This window comes from Panthera leo, chromosome A3 (genome assembly GCF_018350215.1).
Source record: "Panthera leo isolate Ple1 chromosome A3, P.leo_Ple1_pat1.1, whole genome shotgun sequence".
NCBI lineage: Eukaryota > Metazoa > Chordata > Mammalia > Carnivora > Felidae > Panthera > Panthera leo.
The window spans coordinates 112885422-112904779 of NC_056681.1; the positions used below are offsets into that span (position 1 = coordinate 112885422).

The 19358-nt window shown below is 40.8% G+C and overlaps 1 protein-coding gene across 2 annotated transcripts in view; it reads right to left on the bottom strand.

Annotated features, from left to right (window-relative positions):
* The window catches only part of LTBP1 (latent transforming growth factor beta binding protein 1), a 398959-nt gene that overhangs the window by 132405 nt on the left and 247196 nt on the right, over positions 1 to 19358 (bottom strand). For both annotated transcript variants that reach the window (XM_042933279.1, XM_042933277.1), the window contains exons 10-11: positions 10740 to 10862; positions 71 to 238 (exon numbers count right to left, since the gene is read on the bottom strand). In XM_042933279.1, coding sequence (XP_042789213.1) covers positions 71 to 238; positions 10740 to 10862 — 291 coding nt within the window. The remainder of the gene's footprint in view (positions 1 to 70; positions 239 to 10739; positions 10863 to 19358) is intronic.

The window sequence follows — 19358 nt, forward strand, 5'->3', positions numbered from 1 at the left end:
GTTGCCAAAGTCCTCCTGTGTCCTTGCGTGGCTGGGAAGGAATATGAGCGTACAGATGGACATGACTTACCTGTGCCTGGAAGGGGACATTTCTCACAGTGTGGGCCCCAGGCTTTGCCCACACTACAACAGCAGAGCTGCTTGGTGAGGTGAACAGACAGAGGGTGCATACACTGCCTTCCGGAACTGACAAGTCGGTAACAGGGCCCTTTCTCTTCAGAGATCACAGGGGTATCCGCTGAAGCAGAGAGATAAGGCCTGATGTCACCCAAGAAACGACAAAGACTAGATTGACTTTTCTTGACACAGTAAATTGAACCTTAAGTTCTGGATTAGAAACCATATTTCAGAATAAATTTGTGTAGATTTAGGGCATCACCTTTCCTGATTTAGAGTCAGCTTACCAAACAAGTTTTAGAATCAGGGCCCCGAGTGTCCCTCTTCTTATCTGGTCCCTTTTTCCAATTTAGCAAGCATTAGATCAGGTATGTGTGCATGAAGTAGAAAGAAACCACTTTGGCCAAAATCAGCTGCCCAACTAAATCTAAGTAACTATTATCAAAATCACTTGTTTTCCTGTATTTAGCCATAACAGAGGTAGTTCTAGGGCAGAATCTGGCAAACAGCCAGGCATTGTGAAAATCAGGAACTGAACATAGTTGATGCTGAAAAAGACAGCTGTTGCCCTTCTCACTTTGAGGGCAGGGAGAGCTTGTGAGGCCTCATCAGGTGTCACTGTAAGCCAGTCAACAGCATATAAGAGGCAGGGAGCAGCTTCTGACCTGCCATACTACACAAGACAGCACACCAGAGAAGGCAACGATGGGTGCAGTCCCTTAGAAAACACTGCAAAAGCACACCGGCCCATAATCATCCAATACCTGAATCCTATTCCTGAATCTTCTACTCTCAGTTTATTGATCAAACTGCATTAATCCAAATCCAACAGCTAGACACTCAAGTGAGCACAGAAGGCAAAGATGAGGATAAGATACAATATTGCCTTCGAGAAGTTCATTTTCTAATGTAAATGTGGATGGAGTATGTTCTTCAGAGTCAGCTCCAGGCCAAGTCAATGGGCTGAACAGACCAAGCTTGATTGTCCTCCCTTTGATCCCTCCCCCATCCCAACCAAAGTTCTTCTCTACTGTATCCCTGTCCAGATGAGGTTTTTCCCATGTACCTTTCCTTTAACTAACTCCTCTAGCACCTGGAGCTTCCAGATCACCTTCCTCTCCTGCTCAGATCTCAATTTTCAATCATTCCAAAAGGACTGACATCTCTGTTAAGATGCTGTAAGAAACAACCTGATCAAATTAAGGTACTACAGCACAGTGAAAAGAGCAAAGGTTTTTAGAGCCAGACAGACCTGGATTCTCATGGCATTTCTTGCCAGGAATACAACCTATAGAAGTCACTGGGGTTGTGATGGTTAATTGGATCTTTTGGCTCAGTTGGCCACAGCAGGCAGGTATTCAGTCAAAACACAGGTCTGAAAGTTGCTGGGAAGGTATGTTATACATGAGACTAACAATTATGTTGGTAGACTTTGAGTAAAACAGATTATCTCCAGAATGTGGTTGGCCTCATCCTAACAGGTGAAGGTCTTAAGAGGAAAAAGACTGAACTCTCCAGACGAAGGGATTTTGCCAGCGACTATCTTCAGAATCAAGCTATAACACTAACTCTTCCCTTGGTCTCCAGTCTACCAGCCTACCCTGAAGATTTTGGACTTGCTGGTCTCCAAAATCATGTGAATCAATTCCTCTGAAATCGCTCTCTTTATACACACACATGCATACACACACACACACACACACACACACACACAGCCCTATTGGTTCTGTTTCTCTGGAAAGAACCCTAATCCACTGGTGAGCTTCAATAACCCTCACTTATAGACGATAGGCTCAGTGTGCAGATTAGAAATATCATATGCTAATAAACCTTTAGTACAGAGTAGACACAAGGCACTTGTCAGCCACTCTTTTGAAAATAAAAGTAGGTATCTCCATTCTCTCAAGGGCATTTGTACATTGCTTAGTGGTAGAATATGAACAAAGTAAAGATACTTAAAAATAGCAATACTGGAGAATTGGAATATGGGAACAGGTGACTGAAGGGAGCAGAGGAGACCTTCCTGAAGCTTCAGAACTTAACACAGTAATTTAGTCTAGTCAGGCCAGTTTTGTCCAGGTTACTAAAAAAGTGCTAAGAGGGAGAACTTTGAGTCTTTTCCTCCCCCTTCTCCTACTTACTTTCTGGAGTCTGTGCAAGACTGATAAAAGATCACAGAGCAAAATAAAAGACAATTTAAGTATGGTTATCATCCCCAAAAGGATAATAAATCCCTAGAATGACTGAACATCACTAATGTTATCGTGTGTGTGTGTGTGTGTGTGTGTGTGTGTATACACCTATAGGTCATAGTTCTAGTATAATCAGTTCCTAAGAGATTCTACTAAAAAAATTCCTCTCCAAATTATTTCAAAGTTACAACACATGTTTTCAGAGAAACAATGTCAGGCCATCTCACAGGAGCCTAGTTTACATATGGTAGGGCTTACTTATAATACTAATTGCATTAATGTTAGTTCTAGATCCTGGGAACAAGGGCCGTTCAGGACACGGCAGAGAGTTTCCTCAAATCCATGATGCTGGCTAATGGTGACATGGACTCCCTTCCACTTAGTTCTCCACACTCACGTCCTTGTATCCACCTCACCCGCACCTCTGGGGTAGTTAATACCAGATTAGGTGTCATCCTTGTTACCCTCAAAGTGTCTCCCCTAAAGTCTCCAAGGACTTTACTTTTTTTTAATGTTTATTTATTTTTCTTTTTAATAGGAAATTTTATTGTCAAATTGGTTTCCATACAACACCCAGTGCTCATCCCAACAGGTGCCCTCCTCAATGCCCATCACCCACTTTCCCCTCCCTCCCACCCTCCATCAACCCTCAGTTTAGTCTCAGTTTTTTTTTTTCTTTTTCAACGTTTTTTTTTTTTTTTTTTAATTTATTTGTGGGACAGAGAGAGACAGAGCATGAACGGGGGAGGGACAGAGAGAGAGGGAGACACAGAATCGGAAACAGGCTCCAGGCTCTGAGCCATCAGCCCAGAGCCTGACGCGGGGCTCGAACTCACGGACCGTGAGATCGTGACCTGGCTGAAGTCGGACGCTTAACCGACTGCGCCACCCAGGCGCCCCTAGTCTCAGTTTTTTAAGTCTCTTATGGTTTGCCTCCTTCCCTCTCTGTAACTTTTTTTTTCCCCTTCCCCTCTCCCGTGGTCTTCTGTTAAGTTTCTCAGGATCCACATATGAGTGAAAACATATGGTATCTTTCTCTCTATGACTTACTTTACTTAGCATAACACTCTCCAGTTCCATCCACATTGCGACAAAAGGCCATATTTCATTCTTTCTCATTGCCAAGTAGTATTCTATTGTGTATATAAACCACAATTTCTTTATCCATTCGTCAGTTGATGGACATTTAGGCTCTTCCATAATGTGGCTATTGTTGAAAGTGTGGCTATAAACATTGGGGTACAAGTGCCCCTATGCATCAGCACTCCTGTATCCCTTGGGTAAATTCCTAGCAGTGCTATTGCTGGGTCCAGAGTTGATGTAGTTTTAATTTTTTGAGAACCTCCACACTGTTTTCCAGAGTGGCTGCACCAGTTTGCATTCCCACCAACAGTGCAAGAGGGTTCCAGTTTCTCCACATCCTCTCCAGCATCTCTAGTCTCCTAATTTGTTCTTTTTAGCCACTCTGACCGGCGTGAGGTGATATCTCAGGGTGGTTTTGATACGTATTTCCCTGATAAGGAGTGACACTGAGCAACTTTTCATGTGCCTGTTGGCCATCTGGATGTCTTTTTTAGAGAAGTTTATTTTCAGAGAGAGTGGGGGAGGCGAGGCAGAGGGAGAGAGAGAATCCCAAGCAGGCTCCACTATCAGCATGGAGCCTGATGTGGGACTTGATCTCACCACCATGAGATCATGACCTGAGCTGAAATCAAAAGTGAGATGCTTAACCGACTAAGCCCCCCAGGTGTCCCCCAGGGACTCTACTCTGAAGGAACCTACTACCATGTCTGTCCGCCAAATTAAAGTAAAACTCCACATCAACAATTTAGTTTTTTACAGATTATTAGGTGTGCATGACTATGAATTGTAAGACATTGTTTGTTAAGCAAAGTGAGGTGATAGTTGTTGAGGTCTCTTGCACTACACACACACACACACACACACACACACACACACCACAAACTTTAGGCATTTTATCATCTGGAGTATAAAGACAGAAGTCCAGTGAACTAATTCTTTCTAAACATTTCACACCAAAAATCATCTATAGACTTTTGTCCTCCCATCAGACAGCTTCCAAAGCATTTCAAGTGGGGGTTGTTAGGGAAGTAAGAGAAATCACTGGCTTATGGTCATCGCAGCAATTGTCGGTGAGCATGGGTGTGCAGACCATGTTCTAACTAGACATTCTGGCTCATCCCAACTACATATAAGAATAAGAAACTAATGAAAAAAATTATTCCTTCAGAGCTGGAAGAAAACCAAGAAACGGTCCAGCTTCCATACATCAATTTCACTGAGGCTCCCATGATTCAAATTTTCTTTGATCTTCAACTATATGGACCAAAAAGTGTTCATTTATGCCTCAGATTTGTAACAGAGTATGCCTTTTCAAACCACTCCTATTTTAACACCTAGATTACCTGTCATTCTTTTATCATTTCCGATCTCTCATATGGCAATTCCACTTATTTTGTTAGATCGCTAGCATTTTCACATTCTAGTCTACGTGACAGCATTAATCCATAGACAGTGTGCTCTGAATTACGAAGCTGAGTCCCTTTCATTACAGATTGGAAGACTAATCATAAAGGAGAATTCATTACATACACTTATTTTAACATATGGTACACGTGATCATATATTCTCGAGTCATAAAGTTTTAGGCTACACTAAAAAAAATCGGCAATGCCCAAAGATTTCTAAAGAATAAGTGGAAACGGGTATGGGAACGGATACGGAGTAGCAGTAACAAACATGCCGACAGGTTCCAAAACGCAGACACGCTCCAACAGTGGTTTTTGCAGGTTATATTCTTCCAAGATGGGTTGCTAAGATAAAGGTGGAAAAACTCAGGTACTCCAAATAGATGGAAACCCTTCAGGCATGTAAAACCTACTGGAAATGCCACATCAATCAGTCAAGAAGATGTATCTTTTTTTTGTTAGCTAGAGATCTAGAAATCTTCAAAAGTAATATACACATACAGCCCCATACCTTAGTCACCAACCATCACCAAACAGCCAGTGCTGATGGTGAAAGTCACACAACACACTATGACAGAAAGATGGTACGTTTCTCTCACTTGGATTCCCCAGTGGCATACCAAGCAACTTAATTACAGGGCTATACGATAAATTCTGATCCTACTTTCAAAGACATGCTTCCACAGATGAATGGTAAGTATCCTAAAGCAGATATAAACTAATCTGCCACTTAGAGGAAGCTGAAAAATATAAAAGACTCGGAAAGATGGCATGTATATTGGTTGTTCCCCTCTCCCCCAACACCCCTGATATCCTCATTCGTCTCTTGGATGAAATTTCACATTAGAGTTTCATCCCGTTAAAGCTTAAAACCCTACAGAGGATGAGGGCTGAGAGGCAGGTAAAGTGTCATGAGGAGTCTGAGAGATGAATTTGCTGAAATAAGAACCACCGGGCACCCTTGTGGGAAAATGTGCTATTAAATTCTGGGAGAACCAAAATAAAAGAAACCATGATTCCAGAGACAGGGCAGAGTTACAGCATCTATTCTACGGTGTGGCAAGTGAGACTAAATAACAGCTCTCCTTAAATAAAGGACTTGCTCCTGTCAATTCAGACTGGTTTCTTCTGCCTGATTAGAGGCTCGGCTTGTGGAGTAAGATCCAGTTTCCAGCGTGGGCTCTACCACTTAAAGGTTGTGTGACTTTTCTCAAGATCCTTAACCCCTCCGAGCCTCCATTTCTTTATTTCTAAAATAGAGAGAATAGTGACAGAAACCTCACGGACATCTGGTAAGTATTTTATCTATCATAGTATTATAATCTGTATCAAGTGTTCATCACAGTGCCTGGCACTTATTAAGTGCACAATAAAGATGCTGATATTACTGCTCTGGTTTTTGGTTTTTGTTGTTACTGTTATCATGTGGGGGCAAACACTTTGCACAGACATGTTTGTCTAACCCCCAGAACACAGTGGTACGAGATCACTAAGTGAGGGAAGGGAGAGACCTGAGCTAGGACGGCCACAGAAGAGATGGAAAGAAAAGACAGGGGCACCTGGGTGGCTCAGTTGAAGTGTCCGACTCTTGTTTTTGGCTCAGGTCATGATCTCACAGATCACAGGGTTGAGCCCTACATTGGGCTCTGCACTGACAGCACGGAGCCTGCATAAGAAGTTTCTTTTTCCCTTTCTCTCTGTCCCTTCCCTGCGTGCTCTCTCTCTCCCTTACTCTCTCTCTCTCAAAATAAATAAATAAACTTAAAAAAAGAAAAGACAGATTACAAAGATTAACAACTTTCTTGGAGACCAAAGGAGAGGACAGAGTCAAAACTGGCAGAGAAGCTCCCAGCCCGACTGCCTGGAAAACAATGCCACATGGCCAAAACCACTAAGTCAGGAAGGAAAGGCCATTTCAGGGGGAAAGGAGGGGATCTAGCAGTCATTTACTCAATCAGCTGTGTAAAACAATGATCTAGAACTATGCAGTCTGAGACATTAATGCCTCACTACTTCAATAAAATGTACATGAATTATAATTTAAAATTTAATTCTTCGGTCACACTGGCCACATGTGACTAGCATCTGCTATACCAGACGGCACAGATACAGAACATTCCCCATCATCACAGAAAGTTCTCTTAGACAGTGTTGATACAGCCCAAGAATAAGCAAACTCCTTGTGTAAAAGGCAAAATAATAAACACTTTCAACCCTGTGGGCCCTACTGGCTCTGCTCCAACTTCCCAACTCTGCCATCACCACATGAAAGCAACATTAGACAGTACGTAAATGAATGGGCATGGCTGTGTTCCAATAAAACTTTAATTACCAAAACAAACAGTGGAACACATTTGGCCCATGGGCTATGGCTTGCCCACCCCTGATCTAGAACTAGGTTTGGGTGCTTAGAGGCCCAAAACCCACTGTTAAATCTCAAGAGTCCCTTACTAGCTGTAGGATCTTCAGAAGTTATGTAAACTCTCGTGGCTTCAATTACCTAATATGTAAAATGAGAATAATACATCCCTCATTAAGATGTTGGGGAAGTAAAAAGATATCATGGGCATAAACATGACCGGCTTTTAGAAGGAATGTGGCTTCATCTGAGCATCTCTCTCCAACCCTCCATTTCTGTGTATTGGCATCAAGGCCATGGGGCAAAAAGACTATCAAACAGCAAATATCCGGGCTCAGAGTTCTTTCATCTGGGCATTTTTCTATTAAACCTATAGGGGATACCCACCACAGCTCTCATCCCGCAGCTCCCGAATTCCCAAGAAAATTGCAGCTGAGCAAGTCAGGAAGCTTATTATACTGCAAAGGTTATTATACTTTTCTTGGATTTGCTCTGACAAATCCTGAAATTTCACCTTTCCCCATCCCTAGAGAGGAGGAGGTCCAAAGAATGCTGCTGTAGCAGCCTAAGGCACAGACACAGAGGTCTGAGGCAGCAGAAGCCAGGTCCACTGGCTCTCCTTCTGTGAGCTTTGCTAAGGCGAGGACAGAGAGCAGGCAAGGAGGAAAAGCGAGACGGTTGCAACCTTAGGCCAGAATCAAGGAGATCTGAGGGTGTTCACTTCAGTGCATTGGAGAACAGGGCGGGCAAACCCTGGCCATGGCCAAGTGCCTTCCTTTGCGCTCACAGAGTCAGCCACAGCTTTGACAGCCTGGATAGGCCCAAAGTTCACGCTGCCTGAGCAAATGTGGTCAATCTCTTCCTTGTGCTTGGCCTGCTCTATCCACAGCTGTTTTTATAATACCTCTCAAAAACATACATTCCAAACATTAAGCAACAGCTTTGCTCGGTGCCTTTGTGTGTCTGGTGTGTGCGTGTATATGTATGTGTGCATGTAAACATACGTGCGAGCCCCAGTCTCTTCCTGCTATCTCCCCATTACTATTAAGGGCACCACCATCTCCTCAATATTTTTCCCCTTACACTGTAAACATCACTTTCTTTCCTGATTCTTTTCAACGGTCTTCAGACTTCCCCCACTGATTTCTTCAAAATATAGTTCACAAACCAATCAGGTTGGACTGACCCAAGTCACAAATCCTGAGGAACTCCACACATCTGTGAGGTTACATGTGGTAAATCCAGAGAATAGGGAAATAAACCTGCCCGTTCAATGCTGGTGTAGAGCCCAGGTTTTAACTTCAAACTCTAAACTGGAGCATTTAACCAGCAACAAACCTCTCTTAATACTTATCATTTCAGCTGTTGTAGCTGAACCATAAAATTGAATTATTTATTTTTCAAATAAGAATGGATGGTTGTTTAATAAGTTCAGTATTATTGGGGCAATGACAGGGAAAATAAATGCTAAGGAAATGTGTAAGTGTTTCAAAAATCTCATTGGCAGATTTCTACAATCTTATTAAAACCTGGACATCTGCCCTTAACTCTAGACATCAGATCCAGTCAAAATTTAATAAAACACTTTGCGACCAGTTTTCCAACTTCACCTAATCTTCAATCTTCAGTCTGGTAATTTTAACCAGACTACAAGTTAAATTAAGAGGAAAAAAAAAACAAACATTCAAAGCAAATTCTATATCCAAACTCTGTAAAATCTTTTACACTTAAAATTATGAAACTATTTAAAATATTTACTCATGTAATTCAAATCAGCCAGAAATGATCCCTAAATTATCTGGATATTGTCAACAATGTGAGTTTTGGCCTGAAATTTCCAGATCCCTGCATTAGTTTTCAAATGTACCTTGTATGAAACATCATCTTACAGTCTAATTTTACCACTCACCAAAAAAGCCCTGTAATTAAGTGTCTGCTTCGTGATCAGAACTGTCTGTGAAAGAATACAGAAGAAGGAACTTACGTGTGAAATTTCCTAATCTGCATTTGACACTTTTTAAAAGAAAATAGTAGTGATTAGTAACAATTATCCAGAAGACTCAATGAACTCTCAGAATTCTGAAAGTAATGAATGAGACTGTCATTTTTACTTTACTACATTTGCCCATATTTCATTGTATCTATGTGTCTCAGGGAGAGGTGCACAATTAAAAAGAACAGATGATACTGTCCATCAAGAACATGTCTTGACCAAATTCCAAGTTAACAGTGGAGGTCAGAAGGATGCAGCTTAACACATACAAAAGCCACATTAAAAAACAGGTAATAACAACAAAAACCTAGCAGGACAGAAATACAGAATGCTCTTAAAATTATCCTATTTTCTGCCATGCAGTAATTTAAAGTGTTTAAACTTCAGGGACACTTGGGTAGCTCAGTCAGTTGAGTGTCTGACTCTTGATTTCAGCTCAGGTCATGACCCAGGGTCATGGGATCAAGCCCCGGCTCAGTGCAGAGCCTGCTTGGGATTTTCTTTCTTCCTCCTTTCTTCTTTCCTTCCTTTCTTTCTTTTTTGCTTTCTCTTTCTCCCTTTCTTTCTTTCTCCCTCCCTCTCTCTCTCTCTCTCCTTCTGCACCTGTCCCCCACCCATAGTGTCTCACTCATAACTAACTAAATAAATAAACAAATAAAATGCTTAAACTTTAATTGGATACAGCTTTTAAAAAATCTGCAGTATTCACCTACTTTGTAATAAGGGACTTTAGTTCTTTTAAAAGTAATGTTACCTTGAAAACAAAAAAGTAAGATAACCTTAAAAAATTTGCACTTGAGAACTTTATATGTAAATGCACCCATCCTAAATGCATAAGGTGATCTGTAGTGATTACATTGGATTAGGTTTTGTGGTAAGAGAGTTTCTTTGGAAAAACTATATTTTCTCTATCAATATTGGAACATGTGGTTTAATGAGTAATTTTTATCCTTGCCAGGCACAAGAGAGAAGCTTAGAGACAACATTTGGAAGGCAAACAGTCTAACTCTGGGGACACATTTTGGTGGTTTTTGAGGACAACAGAGAAGAATCTTTGAAATAGGAACTGAATAGAAAATCTGAAATGCAGGGCCTTCATAACTATTTCCCAGACTCTTCCAATGAAGCAAATACGGTGAAACCTCATTAAATCCAACACCAGTGACTCAGAATTTGGATTAATTAAAGACAGAAGCTGGGACAAAGTTTAACACAGTCTAAATAATGCTGAAAATGCTCATGAAGGACAAAACTGCTTTCATCTTTCAGGTATGAAAATTTTAAATAACTGGTTTATCAAAGTTTGTTTTCTCAGTGTGCTTGTCCTCTACATTGATTTTTAGCTGTTATATTTTTCTGATTGCAATAAAAATTTATTTTGGAGAAAGTTCTAAAACATAGATGTTAGCATATCAGATCCGCCTCCTCCTCACTGTCATTTTTAATGAGATTTTCCTGCATGTTTACAATATTCAGCTGACCACTGAGTATATTTATCTATTTATCTTCTTCTGGATAGCCCCCCTCCTTAAAAAAAAAAAAAAAAAAAAAAAGATCCAAAATAGGAATAAAAAGTGATCATTACTTACGAACACAACTTGAAAAGGTAGGATCCGGGCCAAATCCCATTTTGCAGGTACATCTATAGCTGCCCATGGTATTCAAACACTCACCATTTGGGCACACACCCTGTAGCTGGCATTCATTAATATCTGCAGGAAAACACAAGCCTTTTAGAAGAAGTCGTCAAGCCCAGTTGAACAGATCCTGGCTGTAAAGAGCATGCACTTTATTTTCACTACAATTGTCTCTTCGAGTAAATAGATGTTAGCTTTCAACACAACTGGTGCGAGTAACCTAAAATCAAATCAAACATTCACTGAACACCTCCAACTTATCTAACAACTATTTAGTATGCACCTACCCTTCCCCCGGTTCTTTTCTGAGTATTAGAGATTGGTCAGTGGGCAAAACTGACGAGATTCCTGCCTTCACAGAGTTTGCACATGAGTGGGTATTATGTCTTAAACATCATACAGGTAAGGCAAAGACTCTTACCCTGTAGACACCTGCAGTCTAGCTGGACATACAACTACCTACAAATTAAAGAAAGGGAAAGCAGTTGAACTTATCACAATTAGAAGAAAGGTCATCAACTTGAAGAAGTCAAATTATGAAAGTGCCTGTGTAGGCAGCAAGTCCCAGTGGAGTTAATTGGAGGAAGGGGAGATTAGAGCCCTGGGGTGGGGCAGGGAGATGGTCAAGACTTCATCAGGCATCAAAGGTGGGGATAGGTAGATGGATGGGGAGGAAGGGATGAGGGACCTACAAGAGTGACCCCAGAGCGTGGGCACAGAGACTGCAGAAGGGAAGGGGAATCAGGAAACCCTTAGTCAAACTGTTGGCTAGAAAAGTAGTTTCAGAAGGTAAACAGTTGGAAAGGGAGCTTGTTAAAGCCAGGCTAAGTTTGGATTCACTTTTACTGAGAAGAGGGAGCAATCCTAAAGGTTTCTGAGCATGAGGAAGATATAACCAAAGCCAGGCTCCAGGGAAATTCATCTGGTCAACACATGGCTTGATAAGAGGAGACCAGAAGCTGAGGACTGAAGGAGTAACCCAAGTATGAGATGTGACAAGCCAGGTTGGGGACGGTGAGAATAATCAGGAAGGAAGGAATGTTTCTTTTGAAAAGAACAATGGGCAGTGCATAGAGTTTGGCCAGCACAACACTGGAAAGGAACAGAAAGGAGTCAAAAATGCCTGGGAGGCATCTAATCTGAGAGAAGGGGAAAAGACATTGTTGGTTTTGTGGAAAGTTCTGAGGAAAAAAGAGGCAGATGAAGAGATTAGTTTAATATTTGAAGGTCACATGAGGATACTCAAACATAAAATTCGGCAGCAGTGGCATATTCAGGAATAAACTAAAAAGACGCCATGGCTAGAAATAGACTTGAGGTCGGCCACATATGGTGATTTCTATGGTCTGAATGTTTGCGTCTCCTCCAAATTCAGGTGCTGAAATCCTAACCTCTAAAGGTAATGGTATGGCGGGGGTGGCAGGAGGTGGGGATTTGCTTAAATCATGAGGAAGATCCTTAGCCCCTTCCATCATTTGAGGACACAACAGAGAAGTTTGAAACCAGAAGAGGGCCCTCAGTGAAGGTGATCATGCTGGCACCTTGATCTTGGACTTCCCAGGAGTCTCCAGACCTGTGGCGTATGAGCTACCCAGGTGGTGGTATTGTTAAGGCAGCCTAAACAGGCTATGACAGTGATCCAAAGGGAAATCCAAAGAATTTGCAAGAAGAGAGATAAAAACGTAGTGCTTTAAAAAAAAAAAAAAAAAAAAAGATTATAGTGTCATTTGCAAAGGTAATTAATTAAAAATAAAAAAAAGAATAGGACAAGTTAAAAGTGAAGAATGAGTAGTCATTTATATTTTTATTCAGGATGGCTTACGAAGCTTAACATTAATGGATATGGTTATTAGCATTTCTATTTCCAATCATGTTAGCTTCCTTCAATCATCAGTTCTAATAAAACTTTTATTAACAACTATACAATTAATTTTCTAAATTAAAATTACACGATTGGCAGAAAAATATTACTAGCAGAATTGCCACATAAAAAGGCAAGTAGAGACCTCAGTAAATGATTATTTGCTTATATTTCATATTCTAAATAGCCATTGATATCTATAATGGACTTATTTTATCAGACACCTGCAGTTTTTCATTTCAGTGATAAAATACATTTTCAATGACACCCAAATGACAAGTTATCATTCTATCTGTTGTAGAAACTGTACAGCATTCTAACTTGGGTCCAGCTGAAAACTGGCACAGCAAGATTACACCTGGCACAACAGATGGTCTAGCACCTGATCATCTGATTCTTTGCCAGAGTGTACATTGTGCTGTAACACACAGTTATGCACAGCATGTAACTGAAAAGATTTCCAGGATCACTCATTCTCCTTAAGAAAACCACCATGAAGGACCAGGAAGAATGCCAAGTCCAGTTGGGGCTACATGGTACAACTAAAGCCCTTATCACATGTCCCAACTTAAACCTCAAACTTGAAGAATCAGCCAGTTGTGGTCAAAAAGGCTAGACACAATCTGTACTCTTCTGTTTTCCCTCATGTCCCCACTAGGGAGTGATTTATTAGCCTTCCTCTTTCCCTGAATGGCCTGCACTTCTGTTCACTGGATGTACCACTACACATTCCCTGTTCACCTCCTGGAATGCCAAACCTCCCTGCGACTGGAGTTTTCTAAGAAGTGGTGTACCAGCCTCACTGCTGGCTGCCAGGTTAAGGTGGAGGTTTTGTCTTTCAATGGATAAATACCTGACGTCCAATAACTTCCTTGTGCCCACTTCCAATGTCCTCTCTTCGACTCTCCTCAACATTGCCCACTGCCCTCAACAATGATGCCATGGGGATGGAGGTCAGGAATTAGGACTTCAAAAAACCCACTACGGCTACAGACAGGAATAGGAAAATGTCATAAAGAAGGGGAATCATGCATTTCCTACTGTCTTGATCCTTATCAGCTCATGCCAAAAGCACCAGAAACACCGCCTCCCCTAAGTTTGGCCCCCCCCCAGAAGCATGCAACTTTCTTCATGACACACTCTCTTGGCTTCCAAAAAAACTCCTGCTTCCATTAACTGCCTCAATTTATTTTTTAACCTATTCTCCAAAATACCATAAAATATAGATTAAAGCCCCAGGTTCTTTTTTAATTTACACACAGCAAAATATATCTTAAATATACAGCTACATGAACTTTTACATATACGTATGCATACATATATTCACGTGTGCACACGTACATACCGAATAACCACCATACAGACTGTGATTTAGAACATTTCCATCACCTCAGAAAGCTCCTTTACTCCCTCTTCCCAGTTAACATCTCTGCCCCCACAGCTAAGTACTATTATCCATTAGTGTGGCCTGTTCTTCTACTGCATATAAGGGAATCCTATTGTGTATGTTCTTTTGCTTGACTTTTATTCATTTTAATGCCTGTGAGAATTCATTCTTTTTTTTTTTTTTAATGTTTATTTATCTTTGAGACAGAGAGAGACAGAGCATGAACGGGGGAGGGTCAGAGAGAGACGGAAACACAGAATCCGAAGCAGGCTCCAGGCTCTGAGCTGTCAGCACAAAGCCCGACACGGGGCTCGGACTCACAGACCGTGAGATCATGACCTGAGCTGAAGTCAGATGCTTAACCGACGGAGCCACCCAGGCGCCCCGAGAATTCATTCTTTTACTGATGTTGTATTTTTATTGTGTGAGGGTATCAAAATTAATTTGTCCATTCAACTATTGATTGACATTTGGGTTATTTCCAATTTTTGGCTATCAGTAACAATGCTCCTGTGAACATTCTGTGTGTGTGTGTGTGTGTGTGTGTGTGAGAGAGAGAGAGAGAGAGAGAGAGAGAGAGAGAGTGTGTGCAGTCTTATATAATAGATGTCTTTTGGTAGGCCAAGGTAGTCATTACTCTCAGATTTATTTCTAGGAGTTTCTAGTTCATTACAGAAGACTCATGTTTACTTTAATAAATAATCATGGTGTTGTCCAAAGTGGTTATGCCCATGTCCAGCCCAGAACCCACTGCTCCACATCCTCACCAATTACTGCCAGTCTTTTTCATTTTAGTTATTCTGGTGGGAGTGTAGTGTTGTTTCACTGTGGTTTTAATTTGTACTTGCAATATATTTATCGGTCATTTGGATATAAAAACATTCTCCTCTAAAATGCAAATATCTATGGGGGTGCCTGGGTGGCTCAGTGAGTCAAGCACCCGACTTCAATTCAGGTCATGATCTCACAATTTATGGGTTTGAGCCCCACTTCAGGCTCTGTGCTGACAGCTCAGAGCCTGGAGCCTGCTTCAGATTCTGTGCCTCCTTCTCTGTCCCTTCCCCACTCATGCTCTGTCTCTGCCTCAAAAATAAATTAAAAAAAAAAAAAACATTAAAAAGCAATTATCTATGGAATGTTGTAGGTAAGACTACTTCCTTCTTAGTAGTCAGGGAGAGGGGCTGGTGATTCCCATAGTGGGAAGGGTGTGTGCTCACCTGCAGGACATTCTGGGTTGTTACAAGAACTGGAGAACACACGGTGGGTAGGTACTAGGGAGCTCAGCATTCTAAAAGCGTGGTCAGTCCCCCTTGACGAAGAATTGTTCAGCCAAAAAGGTCCACAATGCCCTCGCTGGGAAATTCACACAGAGATGGTGAAAATCTTAGTTTGTAAGTACAGAAGGGACCATTTTCAAGGCAGGCTGAGGAATGAGGGAGTGAAAGTAGGTGCTGGCTACACAGAAGACCTGAAAGGTTTCATTCACTTGACTCAGTATCCGTATCTTCCCCATCTGACAATCTCCCACTGTCGTGGAGACTGCTATGGTCTTAGCTAAAAGCACAAGAGACAGGGTCCCTCAAATCCCTGAGCTGGGGACTGTGTGGTTTGTGACCTAGAAGACTACCATCCTGTAGCACTACTGAGTCTGATCAGGTCTCTGACAAGATTCATGAGACTTCACTGTCATCTGCTGAGAGCCCTGGGTACCTGTTACACCTGTTTTAAGCACTACCAGAGCCCTGGGTACCTGTTACACCTGTTTTAAGCAAGGCAGTTGTCTTTCATTTGCTTCAAGTACTGAGCTTCTATAATAAGAGGATGCTTGTCGAGAAAATGTTTTAAAGTTTTGAATCCTGACCTTTTATTTCTGTGACAAATCATATTGCAGGTTTCAACAACTTGCTCACAAATGAAACCTTCAAAAGCATTCCATTCATAAAGTGTTAATTCCTAATATACAAAATTTTACACCTAAACTTAGATCAAAAAATTTTTTTTGCTACTTCCTTCTTCCGTCCCCTGCTTTGCTCCCGAGAAGACTTACTAGGTGCTAGTTTATATTCTCTGTACTTAAAAAACAAAAACAAAAAGGTAAAAAATCAAAACTCCCATACTTTTTAATTTAGAACCTCAGAAATTAATATGAAATATGAACAATTAATGATCCAAATGACTTTCTCAGGTAGCCAAGCTCTTTAAGATCTTTCTAAATAAACTGATAAAAATCACAAATGCTTTAAGAACGTATTTAACTGAAGACGTTATATCTGGACATGAGAAGTTTAAGGAGGACACTAAGAGAAGATGTTATCAGGCAAAAGTTTAACAATTATATGAAACATGATGGGCAAATTATGAATTTTAATTCTATTTAGACTTCAATTCCTACGGCTATTTTTTAAATCAAATAAAAGTTTCTAACTTGATTATCATTTTCATAAGTAACTTATATCTGACAAACATAACTGTTTCAGATCAGAAGTATCATATTTTATAAGGGTCAGCCAATTTCCCTTAATGCATTTTGATTAAATTGAAAGTATTTTAGTTTTTAAACAAACAGATCAACAAATGAATTTGTTCATTGTTCTCCCTCTGTACAGCACTGATTTTTTTCTGGCCAACTATGGAAATCTATCCTTTCAAGGAATGGTATAACCACTGGAGACCTCACAGTTTTCAGAGTTAAAGAGTAAAGATCCAAGGGAATGGCTGAAGGGAGTTGGTCCTCTTATACAGCCAATCTTCATACCTTCCAATCTGAGCTGCTTGGTTAAGTCTAAGAAGTTGACAGAGGCAGAAACAAGAGGAGAAACTCATACAGCCTCATGAGCAACTTTCCAGTAGGCAAAAATCCATAGGGATACAGGTAACACAGAGGAGACTAGCTTGAAACCTTTATAGAGGGTCTCTGCCCACAATAGCCTACCATGGCTTCTAGCCATAACAAATTCAGTAATACAAAACTGGTCTTCTTGTAAGTCTAAAATGGTTGAATATTAGTAATGTCACATGGTTCAACCCAATACAACTGAAATTGAAGGCATCTATTACCCAGAGAGCAGAAAAATACAGAGTAGTTGGAAAATATGCTTAATGAGAGACCCTTTAAACAACCTCATATAACACAGCTTTAGTATTTGAGTAGTAGGCAATGATACAATCTTCTAGTACTATGACACAAGGATCCTCATGTGCCTTTACATTTGTATTACTCACCTCCTCTCATGGGAACTTCATGACAATTCTGGATGGTGAGCAACAGTCATTCTCATTTTATAAGCATAATTTTGTCCAAGATCTTTTTTTTTTAAAAGGGTTAATTAAAATACATGAAGGGTTAACAATCTAATCAGAGGCATATCCCATTAATACCTAGTTTTACTGTAATGAGGATGCTAAATTATGTTACCTAGAGCAAGCCATTTTGTTTCTCTTGATCTCACGTTCCTTTCCTGTAACACAAAAGGGCTGAGCCAGATAATTCCCAAGGTTACTTTTAGCTTAAATATTCAGACTTTAAAACAATCTGCCAGGACTTAAAATACCAAGGAATAAATAATGACAGTTAATGCATAATATATTATGAATAGCATAAGTGTCCTTATGGGAAATAAACACACTTTTATGTATCCATTCTCCTAAAGGAAAGTATGTATGTTTAACAAAGTAATAATTTACTGCCTTTTTAGTGACGCAAGTTTATACAGGAAATGAGGCATGTCTAATAACCAAAAGGAATTAAGTCCAAGGTGAGAAAAGGGCATGAAGATCTTCACATTGTGTGAAAATATGAAGCCTTCTACAGATTCTGCTGTGTATATTCAGGTTTTGCTGAAGGAAAGAAATTCCAGCATATAAGTTGGCAATATAACTTCCAATTGAAAGCAGAAAAAAATTCCTCTCAAGGTAAATAAATACTTTCCCTTGCCACACAGACCATTTGGCTATTTTGCATGCGTTAGACACAGAATGCATCCTCTAAGAGGACATACGTATCCTTAAACTCCCACAGAAGCAGGTTCACTGGGGGTACACATATCCCTAAAGGCATGTGACAATATATCACAGGTACACACAGGCTTGGATCCTTTTATTTAAAGGAATCGGTTTCTTGGGGCGCCTGGGTGGCTCAGTCGGTTAAGCGGCCGACTTCGGCTCAGGTCATGATCTCACGGTCTGTGAGTTCGAGCCCCTCGTCAGGCTCTGTGCTGACAGCTCAGAGCCTGGAGCCTGTTTCAGATTCTGGGTCTCCCTCTCTCTCTGCCCCTCCCCTGTTCACGCTCTGTCTCTCTCTGTCTCAAAAATAAATAAACGTTAAAAAAAAAAATTTTAAAGGAATCGGTTTCTAGATCTTGAGCCTTCATACATTTTCTTCTCTCAAAGTGATCTAAGAACACACATGCCCAGTCTCTTTTCCTATCCTTCCTTCACTCAGTGCCTTTGTCTTCTTTACAAAGTCAAGGCGTATCTCTTGCTCATCTGGAATCTTTCTATGCTTTCTAAGTACAATGCCCTACACGATGGAAAATTCTCAAAGACACCAAACATTTGAACATTTCACAAATATATCCCTCCTGAGGACGAGTCACAGGAAAAGTGATAAAGTCTGGTTTGCTCAAGAGGGCCCAGCTTTCACCAATTAGGTTAGATGGCAACATTATTCATAAGTTGAATGAGTCAACTCTGAAGCTCCGAAGTTTGAAAAAAGAAATTTTTTTTTAAGTTTACTCATTTTTGAGAAAGAGACAGAGTATGAGCAGGGGAGGGGCAGAGAGAGAGAGAAAGAGAGGGAGACAAAGAATCTGAGGCAGGCTCCAGGCCCTTAGCTGTCAGCATAGAGCCCAACACAGGGCTTGAACTCATGAACCGCAAGGTCATGACCTGAGCCGAAGTGGGATGCTTAACCGACTGAGCCACCAGGCACCTCTGAAGCTCCCAAGTTTTGATAACACTATGTTCAGGGGTGCCTGGGTGGTTCAGTAGGTTAAGCGTCCGACTTCAGCTCAGGTCATGATCTCACGGTTCATGAGCTGTCAGCACAGAGCCTGGAACCTGCTTCAGATTCTGTGTATCCCCCTCTCTCTGTCGCTCCCCTGCTCGCGCTCGGTCTCTCTCTCTCCCTTTCTCTCAAAAAATAAACAAACATTAAAAAAATATGTTTAAACCACATATCTAAAATAAATGCCCAAGAAATGATTCTACTGCATCCACTTAATTTTAATGGGAAAAAATGTAGATGTAAGCTTGAAAATGTGTGACCACATAACTTTTTCCAAATTATTTTAGGAGATAAGTGAACCAAAAAAATGTTTGAAGG